Here is a 21,180-nt window from a genome sequence, read left to right on the forward strand (position 1 = left end):
GCTGTGGTGACACAGTGTGGCCCTGGGCCCGGAGAGGAGACAGCAGAATGCAAAGGTGGCCAGGTGGCGCCAGAGGCTGAGACAAAAGATTGCTTGAGCAGGTTTGTTTTTGATCTGTTGTGGGGTTGAACTCAGGGCCTAGGTGCATCTTTGAGCCTCTTTGTGCTCAAAGCTAGTGTTCTACCACTTGAGCCACAGTGCCACTTCCAGTTTCTTTTTTGTTTGTTTTGTTTTGTGATTCATGGGGCTTGAACTCAGCCTGGGCCATGTCCCTGAGCTCTTCAGCTCCAGGCTACCACCCTGCCCTTAAACCAAGCCCCACTTCCCATTTTCTAGAGGTTAATTGGCAGTAAGAGTCTCAGGTCCTTTTATGCCGAGGTTGGCGTTGAACCCTGATCCTCAGATCTCGGCCTCCTGAGTAGCTGGGATGACTGGTGTGAGCCACCGCGCCCAGCCCTAGCTACTCAGGATGCTGAGATCTGAGGAGCACAATTCAAAACCAGCTGAGGCAGGAAAGTACATGAAGCACTTATCTCCACTCACTTCCATCAGAAGACAGGAAGTGGCACTGTGGCTCAAAGTGGCAGCGTGCTAGCAGCCTTGAGCCAGAGTGCTCAGGGAGCGGGCCCCTAGTTCAAGTCCCGGGACAGAAACCAGCATTAAAACAGGATTGGAGGCATGTGGAGGAGCACTTGCCATGCAAGAGCAAGGCCCTAAGTTCAAACCCTGGTACTGCCAGAAAATCAGTAGTAGGTGGTCAGGCTGCCTTAGTCCTTGGCAGCTGGAGCCAGACTGCAGGGCAGTGGCTTGGTGTGGCCAGAGGAGGCCACCATGGCTCCCGCAGAAGAGCCCATCTTCACCTTGTTCAGAACAGTCTTCTTGATGGCGGCCGGTGAAACGGTCTCCTGGTCAGCCATGGTCTGTAGCTCCCTAGAGAGGCAGTAAGGGCTTAGGCTTGCTCTCTCCTCCTCCTGAAGCCCCCAGCTTCCTGCACCAGACAGCCTTGGGCTGTGCTGTCATCTAACCTCAAGGTCTTGGCATCTGCAGTCCTCTCTGCCTGCCAGGCCTGCCCTACACAGCTGCACAGCAGCCTCGCCCCAGTCAAAGTGGCTCAGGGACACCTCATCTACCATCAAGGTGGCTCGTACCCAGGGCCTAGCTGGAGGATGTGTTTCTGGGGCCTCAGCAGGCAGTGGTGGGAGGCCAGGCCAGGCCCGAGCCGCGAGGTCATGTGGTACACCGTCTGTGGGCACTGTGGCCAGAAAGATCCACCCTGCAGACCAGAACTTAGGCAGTGAATCTCAGCCCTGGCTCCGCTATGAGTGGCAGCAGTTTTTCAACTCTCATGGGGCTTTCCTGGTTCCAGGGCGCTGCCACCCTATCTAGTGAACCCCCTGCAAGGCCCCCAAGATACTGAGATCAGGGCCCCCCACCCCAGGCTCCCCGGTGTGCTGGCTCCCTCTCTGCCCTGGCTTCCTGGCAAGCCAGAGAAGGCTTCCAGCCACATCTGTGGACCCTTTCTCATAGCATAACCGAAGGAAATGAGGGCTCCTGCACACTGACCCCAGGACTGCGTGATCCCACCAGACCAACAAGCCAGAGCTCAAATATCTGCTGCCACTGGTGAGGCCAAGGCTCTAAGGATGCAGGGAGCAGGCCCACCTTGTGCGGATGCAGGAGGCCTCCACCGCATTGATGAGCAGGGACCGGAAGCCCCCACTCTCCAGCACATGCAAGGCGTGGATGGTGGCACCCCCAGGAGAACAGACATTGTCCTTGAGCTGGCCTGGGTGCTGTTCTGAGTCCAGTAGCATCTTGGCAGCTCCCTGTGGCCCAAGAGAAGGGCTAATGGTAGTGGGATGGGGTATCCCCTGGCCTGTGTGGAGCACAGTCCCAGGTAGCTTAGCACTGCTGAAGCCCCACCCCTGGGCACTCAGTATGGAGGTCCAGAAATACTGACCAGAAGAGCCTGGGCCCCGAGGCGGACTGCCAGGCGCCTTGGAAGCCCCATCTTCACACCACCATCAGCCAGAGCATCCAGGGCTGTGAACGCCTGTGCAGGGAAGGAACCCTGAGCCACTGCCCCTGCTCCCCCCGACCCCCCCCACCTCTCTACCTCCTTTGGGGCCAAAGCCGGGAGCAGGATGGAGCCAGGTAAAGTACCAGCCTCACAGCCTTGAAGCCCCTACCCCAGGCCTGAGGGGAAGAGGGGCCACGGTGTAAGAGGCTCCCGCTCCCCCCCTCCCCCTCCCCGCTGCCACCCACCCACATAAGCAGGGCTCTCACATAAGCAGGGCCACTTCCGCTGAGTCCTGTAACAGCATCGATCAGATCCTCCTCCACCTCTGTGCAGAAGCCCACACTGCCCAGAAGCTGCTCCACTAGCCTGCCATCCTCCACCTGGGCGTGCGTGCCAGTGGCATATACCGTGACTCCTTCACGCACCACAACTGGGGTGTTGGTCATACAGCGGATGACCTTGGGGGCTGGCCGAAACGCCGTCAGCTTCTAGAGGAGACAGTGGGCAGATAGCCCAGGCCACCCAGCCAGGCGGTGAGGGTGAGGATATGCTCCCTCAACCAAGGGTTTCCTGACCTCCCCAGGGCACAGAGCGCACCCCATTCTCAGGGGGCGCAGGGGTCCCCATGGCACGCCCACCCCGAGGGCCTGCTCCGCAGCACCCACCTTCTCAATGGAGTTGATGGTGACGCCGGCTGCACAGGACACCACAATGTGCCTGTCCTCGATGTCAGCACCAATCTCATCCAGAATGAAGGGAATGATGTGAGGCTTCACGGCCAGGAAGAGCACGTCACTGTGCCGCACCGTCTCCTTGTTGTGGGGTGTGAGGCTCACCCCTATCTTCTGCAGGGGTGCGAGGTGGCTCAGCCTGCCCCTGGGGGCCGTCTGCCTACTGAACCTCTACCCCTCCATGCCAAGCACCCAGTGTGTAGAACAACCTAGAAGCTGCTGGGCTGTAGGTGCAGACTAGACAGTTCAGGACCTACTCAGCTGGCTTTCCCAGGCTGAGAACTCAGAGCCCTCTCCGCCTCCTCCCCACCCCCAAATGGAAGTCTCATTCTGCTCTGAAATGCATCCCTATGCAGACAGAAAAAGGACACTGTCCAAACCCCAGCCCTGGCACAGCTTGGACTGCAGCTTCCGGAGATTCTGGTCCTCTAGGTGTAGGTGGTAGTCTCAGGCTGGGAGCATGCCATTGCCTTTAAGCCTGACACTCAGCCATGGCAAACCAAGCTGTATTCCACCCCAGGTATGTTTCCTCTGACAGCCAAAGCGAGGCCCCAGTCTGCCTAGCTGTGAGAAATCTCTCCAGTGATGCCTTGACCATATTCTAGGACCCTGCTCTGAATCAGCTGCTTCTTCCACTGGCTGTCCTCAGGCCAAGACAGGGGAGCCACAGGCAGGACCAAAAGGCAAGAGTCTGGAGATAGCGGGACTCAGGTTGGTCTTACAGGGAGAGGGGGCTGTAGCACTGCCTCCTCCCACTCCTGCCAGAGCCACCAAGCTGCTAGCTGCTGGCTTGGCCTGGACCTTGTAGGAACCTGATCTTCCCGTCCATCCTCCATACCTACCCTGAGGGCAGAAACCGTGGTGAGGTCCATGTCTGGGGAACTGGCCATGATCTTGTGTGCAGCCAGGACACCTGCAGGGAAGACGACCTACCTCAAGGCCTGTTTGGCCTCCTCAGCCCCATGCCTAGGAAGGAAAGGAGACAGCAGAGGGCCTCCTCTGCCCCCTCCCCTGGCAGTGCTCCCCACCCCCTCGGAAGTAGCAGACCCAAACATATGGCAACTTCCATTCTTCACAGAACTCGGGCCAGGCAACCAGAGCCCCGACTTCAGCCCCAAGTCCCCCCCTTCCCCCCCGGGGGACTACCCTGCCAGGCTGTCCCTGGCCCCGGGCTCTACCTGCCGCTGTGAAGCCCTTAGCCAGGGCAAAGGCCAGCTGGCCAGCTCCGATGAAGCCCACACTCATGGTGCCCACAGTTGGCGCCGGCTGTCCGGGGAGGCTCAGGAGCTGGGCAGGGTGGGCGGCAGGCGGCGGCCCGGCTGCCTCGCCAGCAGCCCACGCTCCTCCACCCAAGGAGCTTCCCCGCAGACGCCGGCCCAGATCCCGCGTCCCTGGCCTGCTGTCCAAGGGCCAGAACCCCGAGACGAGCCCGGAGGCGGCGAGGGCAGCGGTGGGAAGTAGGGGAGGCTCTGCCGCCCGGCGCTCCCCGCCCCAGTGCGGACGGCTGTCCCGGCCCCGCGAGCCCCGCGCCCCGCGCCCCGCTACCGGCTGCAGCCCGGAGACTGGGCCGCGCCTGCCACGCGGCACCCGCGCCCGCGGGCCACGCCCCCGCGCCCTCGGCCAATCCGCGGCGCGGCTGCCACGCGCTGACCAATCAGAAGCCGCGGCCGGGTGGCTGGCATTGCATCACCCGCGGGCCAGCCTCGCCCGCGCGTGCGCCGCCCGGCAGCCCCGGCGCCCCGGCCCGCTCGGCCGCTCTCCGCCGCGCCCCCGGCTCCCCCCGCTCCCCCCGCGCTCCCCGCTCCGCCGCGCCTCCCCTCCCCCGCCCCCTCCCCCCGCTCCGCCGCGCCGCCCCCCGCGCTCCCCGATCCGCCGGCCTCCCCCCGCTTCCCCCGCTCCGCCGCGCCTCCTGCGCCCCCGCTCCGCCGCGCCGCCCGCCGCGCCCCCCCTCCCCCGCGTCCCCCCGCTCCGCCGCGCCCCCCGCTCCCCCGCTCCTTCGCCCTCCCCCGCGCCCCCCCCCCTCCTCCGCCGCCCCCCGCTCCGCCGCGCCGCCCGCCGCGCCCCCCCTCCCCCGCGTCCCCCCCGCTCCGCCGCGCCCCCCGCTCCCCCGCTCCTTCGCCCTCCCGCTCCTTCGCCCTCCCCCGCCCCACCCCCCCCACCCCCCACCCCCGCTCCCCCGCGCTCTCTTTGCCCCAGGAAGAGAGAGCTGGGCGCAGCCTCGGCCACCACCGCCAGCCTCCAAGCCTCCCCGAGGCGGGGGGGGGGGGGGGGGGGGGGAGGGGGGAGGGGGCTGCAGCCTCTGCGCCTGCGCAGCGCCCAGCCCTAGGGGGCCTTGTCTGTCCGGGGTCCCCGCGGCCCTGTACCAAGGTGGCATTCCTGGAACCCCCACCCCCATCGCTGTCTAGCTTAGACCCTCTCTGAGGGACACCCGTGGTGACACCTGACCTTCCCCTGGAGCGACACCGAGCTTGAGAGCTCGGGACCAGTGTGAGCCACACAAAGCTCCCTCTTAAGACAGTGCAGGCCAGGCCGTTCTCTTCCTGAGCCCTCAGGCCTCTGGAATTTGGGCCCAGGAAGGTGCTGGAGGCGGAGGCCACTCACAGGGAGAACCCTGAGAGAGCTGGGCCTTGCTGGCAGAAGGAAGGAATGAAATGGAACATTCCTAGCTGGGCACGCAGGAGGCGGAGACCTGAGGACCAAGGTTCAAAGCCAGCCCGGCACAAAAGGACCTGGGACTCTCATCCAGCTAATCTCTAGAAAACGCAAAGTGGGGCTTGGTTCAAGGGTAGGGTGGTAGCCTGGAGCTGACAGGCCGAGTTCAAGCCTCATGACCACCAAAAAAAAAAAAAAAGCCAGTTCCTTCCCAGACAATGGCCAGGCTTTCCCTACGACTGGGGTGTGATGCACCAGGCAGGCTCCTGGATCCTCTCAGTCCTCTCAGCCAGCGGGGACCTTCAGGACCCCCCAGACATCTACAGCTGCCTGCGGGATGCTGGCCTCCAACCCCTAAGTAAAAGGCACAGACAGGCCAGGTGCTGACAGCTCACGCCTGTCAGGAGGCTGAGACCTGAGGATCATGGTTCAAAGCCAGCTTGGGTGGGAGAAAGTCCGAGTAACTTCCAAAACAAAGCCAGAAGTGGAGTAATAGCTCAAGTGGTAGAGCACTAATCTTATCTTTTTCTTTCTTTTTTTTTTGTTTTGTTTTGTTTTGTTTTGCCAGTCCTGGGCTTGAGCTCAGGGCCTGAGCACTGTCCTTGGACTTTCTCAAGGCCAGAGCTCTACCACTTGAGCCTCAGCACCACTTCCGGCTTTTTTCTATGTATGTGGAACTGAATCTGGGTCTTCATGCATGCTAGGCAAGCCCTCTACCACTGGGCCAAACAAACTCTTGGCCCATGTCTTGAACAAAAAAATCTCAGGGACCACACTCAGGCCCCGAGTTCAAGCCTCAGGATCTACACTGAGAAGAGAAAGGGTGGAGGAGGAGAGAAAGAGGTATTGCCAGACCCACGCAGTTGTACCCTCTCAAGTCAACCAGAAAAGACCACTGGGCTAACTTAGAACCACACACTGCCTGCTCGGGGCTCTCAGAGCCTTGGCTCCACTGCCTGGAGAGCTCATCCCCTCCATCTGGGCCCAGGACCCCAAGACTTCTGGGTGTATTAGGGGAGGGTCAGGGCCTGCGCCTCTGGGAAGGAAGATGAGTTCAGCATGGACCCTACCTCAGTTTACTGGCCCTCCGAGAGAAAGCCACCTAGCTTTTCAAGATAGGCCCAACGCTTCCTGCCCTCAGAGCCTGAGAAAAACCCAGAGTCACCCCCGCCCTCAGCCAGGCCCTGGTCTAGGCCCTTCTCCCGGAGTATGAAGGGAAGCAGTGTAGTTGACCACATCGCCCCTCCCCAGCAGAGACCACGCAACCAGAGCCAGGTCACAGTGACCATCCACATTTATTTCCTGCTCAAGGACCTGGTGGGGTGAGGGGACAAGCAGTCTGCAGGGTGAGGAACTGCTGAGCTCTGGCCTGTGATGCTTGGGCTCCATGCGGCCAAGGCCTGTACAGAAGAAACTGGCTGGCCGTGGAAAAGGAATGTGCCATCAGGCCCTGGCATTCAAGAACTGCCAGATAACCAGATACTGAGGAGAGGCACCTGGTGCCCAGGCTCCATGTTGCAGCTGCTCCAGGCAGGCCCTCACTCTGTGGCAGTTTTGCCCATCAGACCGGCCTCCCACAACCAGGGACAGACCCTGCAGTAGCCCACAGTCGGGGACCCTGTAGTCCTACGGACTTCAGCAGGCCCTTCCATGCCACTGGTGCAGCTCCAGCCTGTCGAGCCCCCGGAGGCCGTCCTGAATGGCCCACTGTGTCACCAGCACCCTCCCCTGGGGGCTGGAGGCTGGTGAGACTGGAGCCAGAGCTAAGGGCCTTTCTGTGATCTGGTGCTGCTTCTTAGGGAGGGGATCCAGCTCCCACACCCCTCTAAAGGCTGGCCCTGGAGCTCTCCAGGGCTTGTTTCCCATCCCTTCCACACCCCTGAAAAGGGTACCTTCCCAACTTTGTGTGTGTGTGTGTGTGTGTGTGTGTCTAAGCCCTAGGGCGTGAACTCAGGGGCTGAGTGCCATTGCTAAGCTTATATACTCAAGGCTAGCATTCTACGGCTTTGGGCCCAGGGCCACTTCCTGCTTTCTGGTGATTAATTGGAAATAAGGGTGTCATGATGCTCAGATCTCAGCTTCCTGAGTAGCTAAGATGTGAGGCGTGAGCCACCAGTGCCGGCTCCTTTCCCAACTTCTATCACCAGCCTCCGTGCCACCTCCAGCCACATCTCTGCCGTTCATCTAAACTCATTGGCCTCCTTTTCAGGACGGTCGCCACAGCACCTGCTCAGAGGGTTCCCGTAGGTTTTGGTGACCAGCATGGAGCCTGGGGAGGGCCAGGAGAGCAGAGGCAGAGGCAGAACTGGGAAGAATGAGGGCCCTGTTTTCCTGGTCACAGCCTCCAGTCCCTCCGTCCTTCCTCGTTTCTCTCCTTGCCCCGAGCCCTCCTGCTTGGCCCTAAGGTCTTGGGTCACCCTGCTCACTCCATGTGCCCTTGACCAGAGAGCAGAGGTGGGCAGGCTACCGCTTGGCAGGCTACGGGGTGGGCATGAAGCAGATCCTCTGGGAGTAGGCCAGGTCGACGACATAGAGGAGCAGGTTGACGTATGTAAAAATAGCCACCACCAGCTGGCTGTCCCAGGAGCAGCTGCCCTGGGGACAGTGCAGGGGCCGCACCGGTTCCCCGTACTTCGGGTCAAAACAGAAGACCGGCCAGATGACGGCGGCGCTGAGGTACAGAAGCACGGCCAGAAAGGTGTACACCACCACGAGGCGGTCAAAGGGGCAGCCCTGGCCCCCCGCGAGGCCCAGCACACTGACAACCACCACGGCCACCGTGGCCAGGAAGCACAGGCTGTACACGGCCACACACCACTGGGTGGCCACGTAGCGTCCGTAGCGGCTCTCGTAGACCAGCGCCCCAAAGATGATGCAGGCCACAAAGGCCTGGACTATCTTAAGGAGCCCCGAGAGGGTGGCCATGTAGCTGGTGGCCTGGCCTGGCCTGGCTCGGGTCAGGGCCACCTCGGCAGCGTAGGCCAGGAAGAGGAGTCCCGCGAAGACGCTGGCGGCCAGGCGGAAGTTCCTGGCCACGCAGCCGGCAGGCTCGGGCGGGCACTCCAGCCTGGCGAAGTACAGCGGGTAGAGGACGGCGGCCGTGGCGCACAGCAGCGTGGCCAGCATGGCGAAGGCCGCCGTGAAGTTGCCCCAGGAGAGGCGCAGGCAGTCGTGGAGCTTCGTGAACTCAAAGGTCACGATCAGGACGGAGAGGGCAAAGCAGAAGCCCCAGGAAGCCATGCAGAAGGTGCCCTGAACACCTGTGAAACCGCCCCGGTGGGCCACCAGGCTAAAAGTCGTGCAGCCGAACGCCAGCTGCAGCACGCGTGCCGTGCCCACTGGGGAGGCCACGGCCCCCAGGTGCAGGTAGGCGCCCCCCGGGGGCATCACGTTACTGCCCATCCTGCCGGTTACTGGGCCTCACGCAGCGTCCAGCGGCTGGGGGTCTCTGCGGGCCGGGGTCCTCCGTCCTCTGCGCAGTGCTGCTGGTGACACCGCGGTGGCCGAGGGGAGCGCCCCGCGCTATAAATAGGCAGCTGCCGTGATCAGAGCCCAGGAATAGCAGCCCACGTGCCTCTCCCCGTCCTGGAGGACAGATGACCCGTCTCAGGTCCCTGGGGAGCCCCTGCCAGGACCCTGACCCCACAGCTGCAGGCACACCCACCTCTCCTCTGCCCTTCCCTCGGGTGCGGGGAGGGACTCCAGCGGAAGCAGTCTCCAGGGCTGGCTGCTGGGGAGGGGGCAGCGGGGAGGTGGGGGGCGGACATGGCCTATCTCTGGCGGCCAGTGAGGGATTCCTTTCTGGGAGTTTATCCCAGTCTTTCAGGCTAGTGGCTAATGCAGAGCTTTGCTTAGGTCCAGGACGTGGTTGTCATTGTCCCAGTCCCCGCCCCTAACCTGTGACTTGCGAGTTCTGGGGAAAGAACAGAGGGTGGGAATTCTCCTGACCAAAAGGCTACCCCCACTCTGCCTGTGGCCCCGGCCAGACTTGGGAGACCAGAGATGGGGGAGGAGCTTTTGCATTTTAGTAATTATTTTGAGGGAACATTTTGAAGCCCCTGTACTCTTTAGGCATGTAGACAAACTTAATGCTCAGAGCAAGTCTACCCTCCTCTTCTCCCTCCCTTCCTCCCTGGCTGCCCTCTTCCTGTCCTTTCTTGAGAAGGCACGCAGCTAAGGCTAGCGTGGAGCACCCTAGGTCCTATCTCAGCCTCCTGAGGGCTCAGTGCTTCATTTCACTAGTGTGTGTGTGTGTGTGTGTGTGTGTGTGTGTGTGTGTGTGTGTGTGTGTATTGCCAGTCCTGGGCTTGAGCTCAGGGCCTGAGCACTGTCCTTGGACTTTCTCAAGGCTGGAGCTCTACCACTTGAGCCTCAGCACCACTTCGGCTTTTTGCTATGTATGTGGTACCAAGGAATCAAACTCGGGTCTTCGTGCATGCTAGGCAAGCACTCTACCACTAGGCCAAACTCCTGGCCCCTTGCTTTCTTTTTTATTTGGTGCTGGGGATCTAACCCAGCCAAGAACATGCTTTTCTAGGGGGAGAAAAAAGGGTGAAGAAATGCAGCAGTGGAGCACAGGCTGTGATGTGGGTCGAGAGGGGAAGGAGGGGGCTAGAGGAGGGAACAGATGACACTAGGTAACAGAAACTCTACTTATTACCTGATGGGTGCAAAGGTAAACCCTCTGTATATCACCTTTAAGACAACAATAAAGTTATTTGGAAAAATATCAAAAAACAAAAGCATGATTTTCCACTGAGCTATACTCCCTGTCCATCAAAAATTTCAATGCAATATGAATTTTTTTGGAAATGAAAAAAAATCCCGACTGTAAAGTTTGAATCTGCTCATGCCTAAGGAATATAGGAAATGTGAAAGAAAAATGATCCATTCCACTGTCTGGATTCCACCACTGTTAACCTCTCCCAGTGAATCTTCATAGATCTTCCTCAGTATTTCAGCTGGAGAAGAGTCAGATCTATAGCAGAGTTGTAAAATAGTGAAGACAATATCTATATGCCTTTTACCTAGATTCTGCAATTGTTTTTCTAGTCTGAAGACTAACTCAGGAGGATTGCAAGTTCAAGGCCAACCTAGATTACATAATGAAACATCTGCCTCAAAAGGACACTAACCAAGCTGAAGTGGCACTGTAGCTCCTGTAGCTCAAGTAGCAGACTGTTAGCCTTCAGCTCAGAGAGACTCAAGGACAGAGCCCACGCTCTGAGTTCAGAATGGCCCATACAGGTCACAACTGTGACCTTAACTACTCACGAGGCTGAGATTCGAGGATCAAGGTTCAAAACCAGACAAATCCCAGAGTTTCTCATCTCCAATTAACCAGCAAACAGCTGGAAATGGAGATGTAGCTCAAGCGCTAGAACACCAGCCTTGAGTGGAAACATCAAGTCAAGAGCGTGAGGTCCTGAGTTCAAGCCTAAGTACTAGCATTTGTGTGTATGGAGACACATACACACGTACACACAATAAACAAAAACAGGGCACAAGGTGAGATTCTTTTGTTACCTTTTTTCATTATTTAAAAAATATGTTACAGAGCAATATCATTCATCATATATTTCTTTTCTTTTTTAAAAATTAAAGTAATAAAAAAAGTCACTTTATAAAATACTAGCAAAGGACATGATGTGTAGGGGTGGGCGGGCGGGGGCCTGAGCTGCTGGGGTGATGAATGCAGTGCTTTGTGTCTGGCTCCCCCGGGGCATGGTGGGCTTGGGGAGGTGGGGCTGCAGGCAGGGGCAGGTCACAAAGGCAGGGCTGGCTCCGGGGGCATCTCACACTGGGGGGCAGCAGGGGTTCCCTGCGCTCTGGGAGAGGCAGGAGGGCCCTGCTGGTGGAAGAGTGGCCCTGAGGCAGCGGCAGCCACCGTGGCCCGGCCCCAAGCTGGGTCCTCCAGGCAGCGCCCTATCTCCCACTGCTCAGCATGCCTAGCAGCCTGCTGGGCTCCAGTCCCTGTTGCTGCGCCACCGTCTGCACATCAAAGCCCATGTGCATGAGGAACTGGGCCACGTTCATCTCCTGCCCTGTGAACTGGTCCCGGATTGTGGGGCACGAGGGGTTGCAGTGGGGCCAGGGGCAGGTGTCCACCAGGTGGAAGGGGCAGCCCTTCAGGGGGGCTCTGCTGGCTCTGTGGCTGTCATGGAGGCTTCTGTCCCAGCAGTGCAGAGCCCGGGGCAGAGAGGTCCCCTTCACCTGAACATCTGTCCAATGGCTGCACAGAAAAGATGGGGGTCACGAGGGCGGGAGGGGCTGAGGCTTCACTGGCCACACAGCAAGTGAGCGGGGGCTCATGGGGGGGCCGTGGGGGGATGGGTGCTGCCCAGAGCCCAGGAGCACTGACCTCCGGATGATGACCTCGTGGGAGAGGCAGGCAGGGGCAAAGCTGGCCCTGGGGGAGAGGAGACAGACAGCCTGAGCTGCCACCCAGCGGCTCCAGCCCACCCGAGCGGGCCCGTCCCCTGCGGGCCAGTCCCCCCCCCAGCTGCCCAGGCCTTACCCCGCAGCGCCCTGCTGACTCCTGCAAATCCCTCTTAGCTCTCTATCCCTCACCTAGCGAGCCAGCGAGGGAGCAGGCAGGGCAGCGAGCCAGGCCCGCCAGGCCGCACAGGAGACTGTCCAGGACAGATCAACTCCATTTCTGAGCCCTCTGGCCTTTTTTTTTCCTTTTCTTTTTCTTTCTTTCCTTCTTTCTTTCTTTTCTCTTTTGTTGCTGTTGATTTTCTTTCTTTTTTTCAATTTTTCTGTTATTGGGGAACTCAGGGCCTCAACCTGGTCTGCTTGCTTGCTTAGCTGGCTCTCTCACTACTTTAGTCTCGCCCTCACGCTTCCAGCCTTTTTGGTCGATTGTTTTAGAGGTGGAGTCTCAGGATCTTCTCTGCCTGGGCTGGCTTTGAGCCTTGAGTCTCCAGATCTCAGCCTCCCGAGCAGCCAGGATTACAGGCTCGAGACACTGGTGCCAGCTGACACCCGTGTCTGTGAATACAGTGGCTGATCGAGCCACACCGGCAGGCCTGCGCCAAGCAGGGCCACGGCTTCCACACTCACGGCACGTCCTTGAGTGTGCTGCGGAGCTCACGGCCGAGGTTCTGGATGTACAGCCACTGCCCCTCCTGGACCGGCTGGCCTGTGAGGTGCACGTTGTCCACTGTCAACTGGGCCTCGTCAAACAACCACTGGACCACGAACACCGGGCCTGGGACAAGGACACCGTTCAGCTCAGCACGCCTCGGCACTGGAGGCCCAGAGGCTCCATCCCAGGCTCCGAACCCCATCACGTGTGCCCTTTCTTCTGCCCCTACCCCTAGACCTGGGGATGGGTAAGTACACCCTAGCCCACCCTTCCCTCCCTCCCTCCCTCTCTCTTTCTATCTTTCCTTGAAGAGGGACTCTTATTAACCTGTTATCATCTCAGCCTGGCTGTCACAAAAATTTGGTGATGTGCAAGGGACCTCACTACTCCTCAGAATGTGGGGACAGACCTGTCAGTCCCCCGCCTGGGCACAGAGAAGCTGCATGGGCCAGAGAGGGGCAGTTAGTGCCAAACCCCACCTCTCGGCAGCAGCAGAGTCAGCTTGTAGCCCAGGGACCAAGGCACTGGACAGTCCTGAGTAAAGGCAGGACATGGGCCCTGGCACAGATGTGGCCACCCCTCTGGTGTGCTGGGCTGGACTTCAGAGGAGTGCCTCAGCGTGGATACCCTGCTTCCCACGAGCCCATGGAAGCTGGCCACTCACAACGCAGAGTCGGGTAGACTTTGTAGCCAAAGAAGCAGTTCCACTCCTCGCCCTCCTTAAACTGGCGCCGACAGCGTTCGGGGACCATGCCGTTCCAGTACCTGTGTCACAGCTGTGGTCAGGCCATGCGGGGCCTCTCCAGCAAATGCTCCCCCCCATCACCACAGCCCCGCAGACGGGCCAGCACGCAGGCGGGCACCTGATGCCTCTGCGGATGGCCTCGGTGGGCGCGCAGGTCATGGTGTCCACGCAGTCTGTTCGGTGGTATTGCTTGTTGTCCAGAAACCAGCCCGAGTCCGCCAGGCCCCGCACCTGGATGGCCGGATGGCCCAGCTCCTCCAGCTGCGCAGCCACCCGGTCCACGTTCAGTAGCACACCAGTGCCCCCCGCGCTGCAGGAAGGCCAGACATGAGGCTAGCAGGCCCGGGCGGGGAGTCCGTGCTCACTCCGGAGCCGGCGGTCAGTCCCAGCCGGGGCCATGATGAGGAGCAGAGGTTCTGCCGCCTCTGACGGATGCTGCCTAATGTTTGGCCTCCAGCCATGTCCATGTGTAAGACATGGCGGCCTCTGGAAATCTAGAGGCAAAAGACTGGCAGAGCAGCAGGCCCAGAGCTGCCCTGGGTAGGGATGGCCTCTTCCGTCCCTCCCTTCCTATGTTTCAGTTTCTTCACTTCCTCCATGCCCTGGATGGGCCCATCTGCCTCTGGAACACAGTGACTGACCAGTAGGTTATAATCCCAAGCCTCAAAGCCTGGGTCCTGGAGAAAGGACACTATTAGCCACAGCTGACCAAGTACCCAAGGCAACCCAGAAACAGTCAGTCTCTGGAAGTTCCCACTACAGAGTACTGAGGGCCAACATCCAGCACCCCTCCGGGGAGCCTGCTCCTTCCCGCAGGGCCTGTGCTCTGCCTCCTGCCTGCAGGGTTGGCAGAGCTCCATGTGGAGAGGAGAGGCCTGCACAGCTCTGCTGCTCCTCTCCCCGAGCCTCTGGCTGCCCCCACCTGTCAGCTGACCACCTGGACTCCCTCCACCCATCCTCCCCCTCCTGGCCAGCCCGGCCTACCTGCTCCCGGCCAGCAGCAGCACCTTGGCCCCACTCAGCCCTTTGCCCAGGAGCTCGCGCACCACCTCCTGGATGATGAGGGCACCCATGAAGGCATACTGGTCTGCATGGAGGAAGGAAGAAGAGGAAGGGGGTTTCAGATGGGGACCGGGCAGCAGAAGGCCTTCTATTCCAGGCTGACCGGAAGTGGGGTTCTGGGCCCTTCCTGGGGCTGGGGCTGGGGCTGGGGCTGGGGCTGGGTAGGTGGCTCAAGTACAGGAGGTCCTTGCTGCCCTCCCCCTCCCAGGGAACAGGGATCTGGCAAGGGCAGGGCCAGACCCAGCAAGGCTGGGACCCTGGTGAGACCCTCAAGGAGGTTGTAAGGCTGAGAGTTTGTCTCCCCCAGAAGCCCTACCACGGGGGCCTGGGTGCCGGGACTCACTCTTCTCAGACCTGGAGGAAGCCCCACTCCAGACGTCGCTAGAGCAGTACGGGATGAAGCTGCAACACGGGGTCACATGAGCCTGCCCCCTGCGGCCGTCTGCCAGTTTCTGGGGGGCCCCAGAGAGGATCCCCTCTGTCCCCCTTCCTTCTAACCCCCCCCCCGGCCTCCCTACAAGAGCCCAGCAAGAGCCACCACAGGACAAGGGTCCCCCCAGAAGCCACCTCCCCTGAAGGATCCCAGGAAGGGCTCCCCGGAGGCCCCCTGGGGGTCCCTGCTCTTACACCATGTTGGCATTCCACCAGTGAGGGTTCTCCTCTGGCTGAGAGGACAAGATCCCAGTGCCTGTGGGGCAGAGGTGGACCTCCTGGAGCAGGGGGCTGGCATCGTTTTTAACTTGACCTCAGCAAGGGTCAAGGTCAGTGAGGCTGGTGCCCCCCAGGGGGCTGAGGAGGTGGGCGAGGGAGGAAGTCACCCACTGTGGCTGTGGTGCCCAGGGTCTGTGACCATGGATGGGACCTCGCGCACCCCACCGCAGGGCTTTGGCCCTGGAGGGCTGCTGCTGGCCACAGGGGGCTGCGGGCAGGCTGGAGGAGGAGGCGGTGCGGGTGAGGCACATCCCCCCGGGTCTCGGGCCAGGGCTCCCCGCTGCCCAGCGGTCCGGGCGCGCTGCTGACCTGTGCGCGTGCGCGGCCACTCTTTGGAGCTCATGAGGCGCCGCACGGTGTTGAATCTGGAGTCGCAGTTGTCCCGGCTGAAGCAGTACCAGCCGCCTGCGGGCACAGCCCCCAGGCTCAGTCTCGGGGCGGGGAGGCGCGGGCGGCCCCCCCCCCCGCCACGGCGCCCACCTTCCAGGAAGACGAGCCACCGCCGACTGCCCCTGGACTCCTTCAGGTAGTAGCTGCGGGAGGGTGCGAGCCGGCGCAAGTCAGCGCCCGGCCGCCCCCGCCCCGCGGGACACCTGTCGCCGTCGGCGGGCGGGGCGCGGCGGCCGCACGGGGGCGCAGCCCGGGCGCAGCGCCCGCCCGCCCGCCGCGCCCGGGAGATGGCGCTCGCGGGGCGGGGAAGGTCCGTGGAAAATCCCCGCGGCCCGCCCGGCGCGCGGGAGCCGAGCAGCGCCCGCGCGTGGAAGGGGCGGCCGGGCTGGCGCGGGCCCGCTCCGCCCGGCTTCACGTCCGCGCGCTCCCCACCCGGCGCGTCCTGGCGGCCCCACCGCGCCCTTTCCTGCCCTCCACCCGGAGCCAAGCTGGGGTCCCAGGACGCCCATCCCCGAGTGTCCAATCCCTGCTGGAGCCGCGGCCGCCCTGGGATGGCGGGTCCCTCCAGGAAGGACGGGGAGGCGGGCGGTGCAGGGCTGGAGAGCCGGCGCCCCAGGGGCGCAGCCCGGCTGGCACGTGCCGTCCCGGCCCCGGGCCCCGGCCTCGGCCCCGGCCCCATCCTGCCCCGCCCGGCGCCCGGCGGGCCCTCGCCCACGGGGAGGCCTGGCGCGGGCAGCTGGCGGGAGCGCGGGGCCTCGGTCCGCTCAGGTCCGCGCCCCGTGTCCCGGAGCCCGGCGGGGAGCGCGAGCAGGGGCGCCGGGAGGGGCCGGGCACCCCCGCCGGCGGGGGCCTTACCCGGCCGGGCTGCCGTCGTTGCAGGTCACGGACGTGTTGAGCAGGAGGTGCAGCCGCAGGTCCTCGTTGAGCTGCTGCACCGAGCAGGGGTACAGGGACTGCGCCAGGCTCTTGACCTGCGCCATGAAGCTGTCCATGTTGCCCTCCACTGCCGTGAAGTCCAACGGGAAGCTCTCCACCGGCTGCCCGGCGCCGGGCGCCGCCTCGGCCCGCGGCGCGGGGGGCGGCGGGGGCGGCTGCGGGCCCCGGCGTCGCCAGGTCTTCCTGCCCTCGCCGCCCCCGGCCCAGTGCAGGAGGCCCAGCAGCAGCAGCACGCGCACCTCCCGGCCCATGGCCGCGCCGCGGGCCCGCGGCCACCTGCAGACAGCGGGCGGCTGTGAGCGGCGGGGCGCGGGGCCGGGGCGCGGGGCCGGGGCGGCGGGGCGCGGGGCACGGGGCGCGGGGCGCGCCCTTTCTCGAAGGACCCCGCTTGTCGCACGCGGGTCTCCGCCGGGGCGTCGAGGCTCCCGCGCCGGTGCCGCGGCTCCGTCCGCCGCTCGGCGTCCACGCGCCGCCGGCCGGGGCAGCGCAGGGTCTGGTGCGCTGGCTCCAGCCCGCGCCAATGGGCGGCCGGGGCCAAGCTGGGCGTAGTTTGCGGGGGCCGCGGGGCCGGGGTGCCCGAGCGTCAGAAGTGCCGCCGCCGCCCGGCCTCCGCGGAGGGGGAAGGGGCCGCGCTCGCTCCCTTCTTGGCGGAGGCATCGCCTTTTCTTCCCAAACCGCAAGCCTGACGGAGGGGCCTGGACTACCCCGCCGCGGCCGCCGGAGGCGCTCCCGGCCCGGCTCCGCGGGGGGCAGCGCCGCCGGGCGGCCCCGGAGGCTCCCTTCCCCGCGGTCAGCCCGGCGCCCGCCGCGGCCCCCGCCCTGGGAGCGGCCGGGCCTCCCCGCCCGCGGGGGGGGGGGGGCGCTCGGCGGGCGGCGCTGCCCGACGGCGCGGCGCGAGCTCGCGCTGGGAGCCGCCGAGCCTCCCGCCCCGCCCCGGTCTCCCCGCGCTGCCTCCCCGGCCCCGGCCCCGGCCCGAGCCCCGAGCTCACCGCGGGCAGCCCCGACTCGGCGCCTCCCGGGGTTGCGCCCGGCTGGCTGCGCCGCGCTCCCCTCTGGCGCTGGCGCGGAGCCGCCCGGGACTTTTATCCCGCCGGGCCCCCGGGATCAAAGCGGCGGCGGACACGCGGCTCCGCGCCCGGGGGCTGGCAGCCGCGCCGCCCGGCCGCCCGGGGAGCGGACAGGTGTGGCGAGGCCCCGCTCCCTCCGACGGCAGCCGAGGGGGCTGGGGCGCGGGGCCGCACGCCCGGGGCACCCAGCCACCTCCCCCGCCTGCCAGGCCGGGCGGGAGCCCTGCGCGGAGCCCTGCGGGCGTGGGGGCCTGCGCAGCACAAGTTTTACCTGGCCACCAGGGCTTCTGAGTCCACTTCCCCTCCCCTCCGTGCGCCCCATCCTGGTTTAGCCGAGATGGGGTGAAATTCCTGTCCCGAGACCCAGACTGTGGAGGAGGCTGGCGGGGTGGTGAAAGGAAGCAGGCACCGTCCATGCAGCCTCCCCTTACCCCGCTACCTGCACCGTCCATGCAGCCTCCCCTTACCCCGCTACCTGCACCATCCATGCAGGCCTCGCCTTACCCTGCTACCTGCACCATCCATGCAGGCCTCGCCTTACCCCGCTACCTGCAGGCTGCTGTCCCGCCTTTCGGGACAAGGGCGCAGGCACCTGGAGGGTTCCTAGGTCCAGAGGCCAGAAACCTCGCCCTCAGAGGGCACCTGCTTTAAGAGCCAGAAGCTGTTGGGGGGGGGGCGAGGAGGGTCAGCGGCCACAGCCAGAGGGCCTCTGAGCAGCCATGCCAGGGTGAGTGGAAGAAAATCCAAGCCCAGGGTTTTCAGGCTCTCCCCTAACCCTAGATACTCAGGAGGCCACGATCGGAAAGCCAGGCAGGACAGGAAAGTCTGTGAGACTTTTTTTTTCCTGGTCCTGGGACTTGAAGTCTGGGTCTGGGTGCTGTCCCTGACTTTGTTCTTTTCTCAAGGGTAGTGCCCTACCACTTTGAGCCACAGTGACACTTGCAGTTTTCTGAGTCCCCCCCCCCATCCACCCCATCCTGGTTTAGGTGGCTGAGATAGGATGAAATTCCTGTTCATGTGAGACAAGAGTCCTAGAGTTGAGTGCTGGTGGCTCATGCCGATAAGTCTACCTACTTGAGAGGCTGAGACTTGAGTATGAGCTTCAAATCAAGTCCAGGCAGAGAAGTCCATGAAACGCTTATCTCCAGCTAACCACCAGAAAGCCAGAAGTGGTGCTCAAAGTGGTGGACTCAGCCTTGAGCAAAACAGCACTCAGACTCTGCCCCACAACTGACGGAGGAGGAGGAGGAGGAGGGGGAGGAGTTGTCATCTCATGGGCTTTTAATCCTTAGATCTCAGTCTCCTGAGTATCTAGGGTTACAGGAGTGAGCCACTGATGCCCAGAATATGAGACTCGTCTCTACCAAAAAGCTGGAAGTGGAGCTGTGGCTCAAGTGGTAGGTCATGAGCCTAGATCAAAATGCCCAAAGACAGCACCAAGGCCCTGAATTCAAGGCCCAGAACCAACACACACACTTCCAGCATAGCCGGCAGGCTGGCTTGAAGAACAAAGTGAGAAGCTTAAGATGGGACTTCATGCCATGAGGGTGCCCCTTGTAAATGCAAAGCTGTGACTCTCAAGGAAGGGGGGACATATGGCCCACTTAGGCACCTGCAGAGAGCTACGTGCCTATTTTCCTGATGGAAACTGAGTTCACAGAGGCCAAGAGAACCCGAGCTCTTGACCTTGTTCTACTCATTCTAAGATCTACGTTTGCCATCCCATCATTGTTGGGTCAGTTTCAAAGGCCCTGTGAGCCAGGTGCGGTGGCTCACGCCTGTCATCCTAGCTGCTCAGGAGGCTGAGATCTGCGGATCCAGGTTCAAAGCCAGCCCCGGTGGGCACAAAAGGACCTGAGACTCTTTATCTCCAAGGAACCTCTAGAAAACAGGAAGTAGGGCTTGGCTCAAAGGTAGAATAGTAGCCTTGAGCTGAAGAGCTCAGGGACAGCTCCTAGGCCTAGTTCAAGCCACATGACCCACATTAAAAAAAAAAAAGTCCAGTGTAGGACTGGCCCAGCCCAGCTGCTTTGTCACCATCAAGTGTCCTCTCACATTCTCCAGTGGTAAAAGCGGATCTGCTCCAGACTTCAGCAGTGGGCAGGGACGTGCCCCGGTAGCCCTTCACTCTAGGTGTCTTATTCCAGCTCTCCACAGAGAAACACTGACTTCCAGCTGGATAGCATCGCCGTCCAGATTTGTGCTGCACACCACTCTGGCCCTGAGCCACTTCCTGGGCAAGGCCTGTGACCTCTCTGTGGGTCCCTGTTTCCTCTTCTTTAAAGCAGGGCAATGACCGTGCCTGTCAGAGGGTTGTTGAGGGATTATGGGAGCCCATGCGTGAACGGGCTCGGCAGGGTGGTGATGATGACTGCCAGTGACGTTCCCGGAGCAGCGGAGGCCATGCTCATCTTCTCCAGCATTTGCTTGAAACAAGATTTAGCGTGCACCGTGAACCACGAGTTTGTGTTTTGGTTTGTCAACACAAGTAGCAGAAGGAAAGAGGACTTAAGCCCAACCTTGCCTGCAACTCACTCCTCCTCCATCTCAAGACCCCTGCCCTTCTGCACCCCCCCCCCCCGTCCTGACTTGATGAATGACAAATGGCAACCCTAAAGCCAGGGACTGTGACGCAGACGCTCCATGGCGCCTCATACTTGTCTTTCAGTTCACTGGAAAAACAATAACAACTGGCTTTGTCCTTCTCCAGGGCCAGCTTGTCCTCTGTGCCTTAGATGTCTCCACTGGGAGTTTTTAGTGCACCAGGCCTGGTGAAATCTCCCCGGATGGCAAGTCCTTCAAGCCTCAGGGTGCTGGGCCTCTGCTTTTAGGCCATCTGCACCAAGACCAGAGGCCACCATGGTCCCAGTCCACCAGCACTCCAGACACTGCCCTGTGCCCTATGGGGGACTATGGACACAAGCATGGAAATGGCAAGTGCCAGTGAGAATGTATAGTCTGCCCTTGTGCACTGCTGTGGGAATGTGGGATAGTGCAGCTGCTGCAGAAATCCATTATTGTGACTTCTCAATAAGTTAAATGTAACACTGACCTATGACCCAGCAATGCCAATAACTAAATGAACTAGAAATAGAGCCAGGGGCGGTGACTCACGCCTATAAATCCTAGCTACTCAGAAGGCTGACGTCTGAGGACCATGGGTCAAAGCCAGCCCTGGCAGGTAAGTCCATGAGACTTATCTCCAACAAGCCACCAAAGATCTGAAAGGAGAATTGTGGCTCAAGTGGTAGCGCACCAACCTTGAGCAAAATATTGAAGGGATAGTGCCCAGGTCCTGAGTTCAAGTCCCAGCACGGATACAAAACAAACAAACAAACAAAAAACTAGGGCTGGGAGTGTGGTCTAGTGGTAGAGTGCTTGCCTAGCATTCTCCAAGACCCAGGTTCCATTCCTCGGTACCACATACATAGAAAAAGCCAGAAATGGTGCTGTGGCTCAAGTGGTAGAGCTCTAGCCTTGAGAAAGTCCAAGGACAGTGCTCAGGCCCTGAGGTCAAGCCCCAGGACTGGCAAACAACAACAACAAAAACCAAAAAACTGGAAACAGGTATCCAAATACAAGCTTGTATAGGTCCTGTTCTCAATGGCAAAAGTTTGAAACTAGTCAAAAGTCTATCAGCAGAGGAACAGGTAAGACAAATATAGCATAACTCTACAAGGGAATGTATTTCAGATATAAAAAGGAAGTTCTGACGCTTAGGACACCTTGGAAACACTATGCTAAGTACAATAAATCAGACACAACAGAGCACATAC

General features: G+C 61.5%; 3 protein-coding genes across 3 annotated transcripts; all 3 read right to left on the minus strand.

Annotated features, from left to right (window-relative positions):
- Positions 1-220: 220 nt before the first annotated feature.
- Positions 221-4,245, minus strand: Pycr1 (pyrroline-5-carboxylate reductase 1). Its single transcript, XM_090351389.1, has 7 exons — positions 3,930-4,245; positions 3,594-3,664; positions 2,686-2,865; positions 2,287-2,508; positions 1,961-2,053; positions 1,663-1,826; positions 221-930 (listed from the first exon to the last, which is right to left on the minus strand). Exons 1-7 carry the CDS (start codon positions 3,994-3,996, stop codon positions 768-770), a joined length of 960 nt encoding a protein of 319 aa, XP_090207515.1. The 5' UTR covers positions 3,997-4,245; the 3' UTR covers positions 221-767.
- A 3,636-nt stretch (positions 4,246-7,881) lies between these two features.
- Positions 7,882-8,805, minus strand: Myadml2 (myeloid associated differentiation marker like 2). The gene has a single exon (XM_090351538.1). The coding sequence runs from the start codon at positions 8,803-8,805 to the stop codon at positions 7,882-7,884; it is 924 nt and encodes a 307-aa protein (XP_090207664.1).
- A 2,130-nt stretch (positions 8,806-10,935) lies between these two features.
- Positions 10,936-16,588, minus strand: Notum (notum, palmitoleoyl-protein carboxylesterase). The gene is made up of 11 exons (XM_090351779.1): positions 16,257-16,588; positions 15,492-15,544; positions 15,321-15,416; positions 14,928-14,988; positions 14,644-14,702; positions 14,223-14,325; positions 13,357-13,548; positions 13,158-13,258; positions 12,469-12,616; positions 11,765-11,812; positions 10,936-11,635 (listed from the first exon to the last, which is right to left on the minus strand). The coding sequence occupies exons 1-11, from the start codon at positions 16,586-16,588 to the stop codon at positions 11,329-11,331; spliced, it is 1,500 nt and encodes a 499-aa protein (XP_090207905.1). The 3' UTR covers positions 10,936-11,328.
- Between the last annotated feature and the right edge of the window lie 4,592 nt (positions 16,589-21,180).

This window comes from Megascapheus bottae, chromosome 17, assembly GCF_031878675.1.
Source record: "Megascapheus bottae isolate mThoBot1 chromosome 17, mThoBot2.hap1, whole genome shotgun sequence".
In the NCBI taxonomy this organism is placed as follows: Eukaryota; Metazoa; Chordata; class Mammalia; order Rodentia; family Geomyidae; genus Megascapheus; species Megascapheus bottae.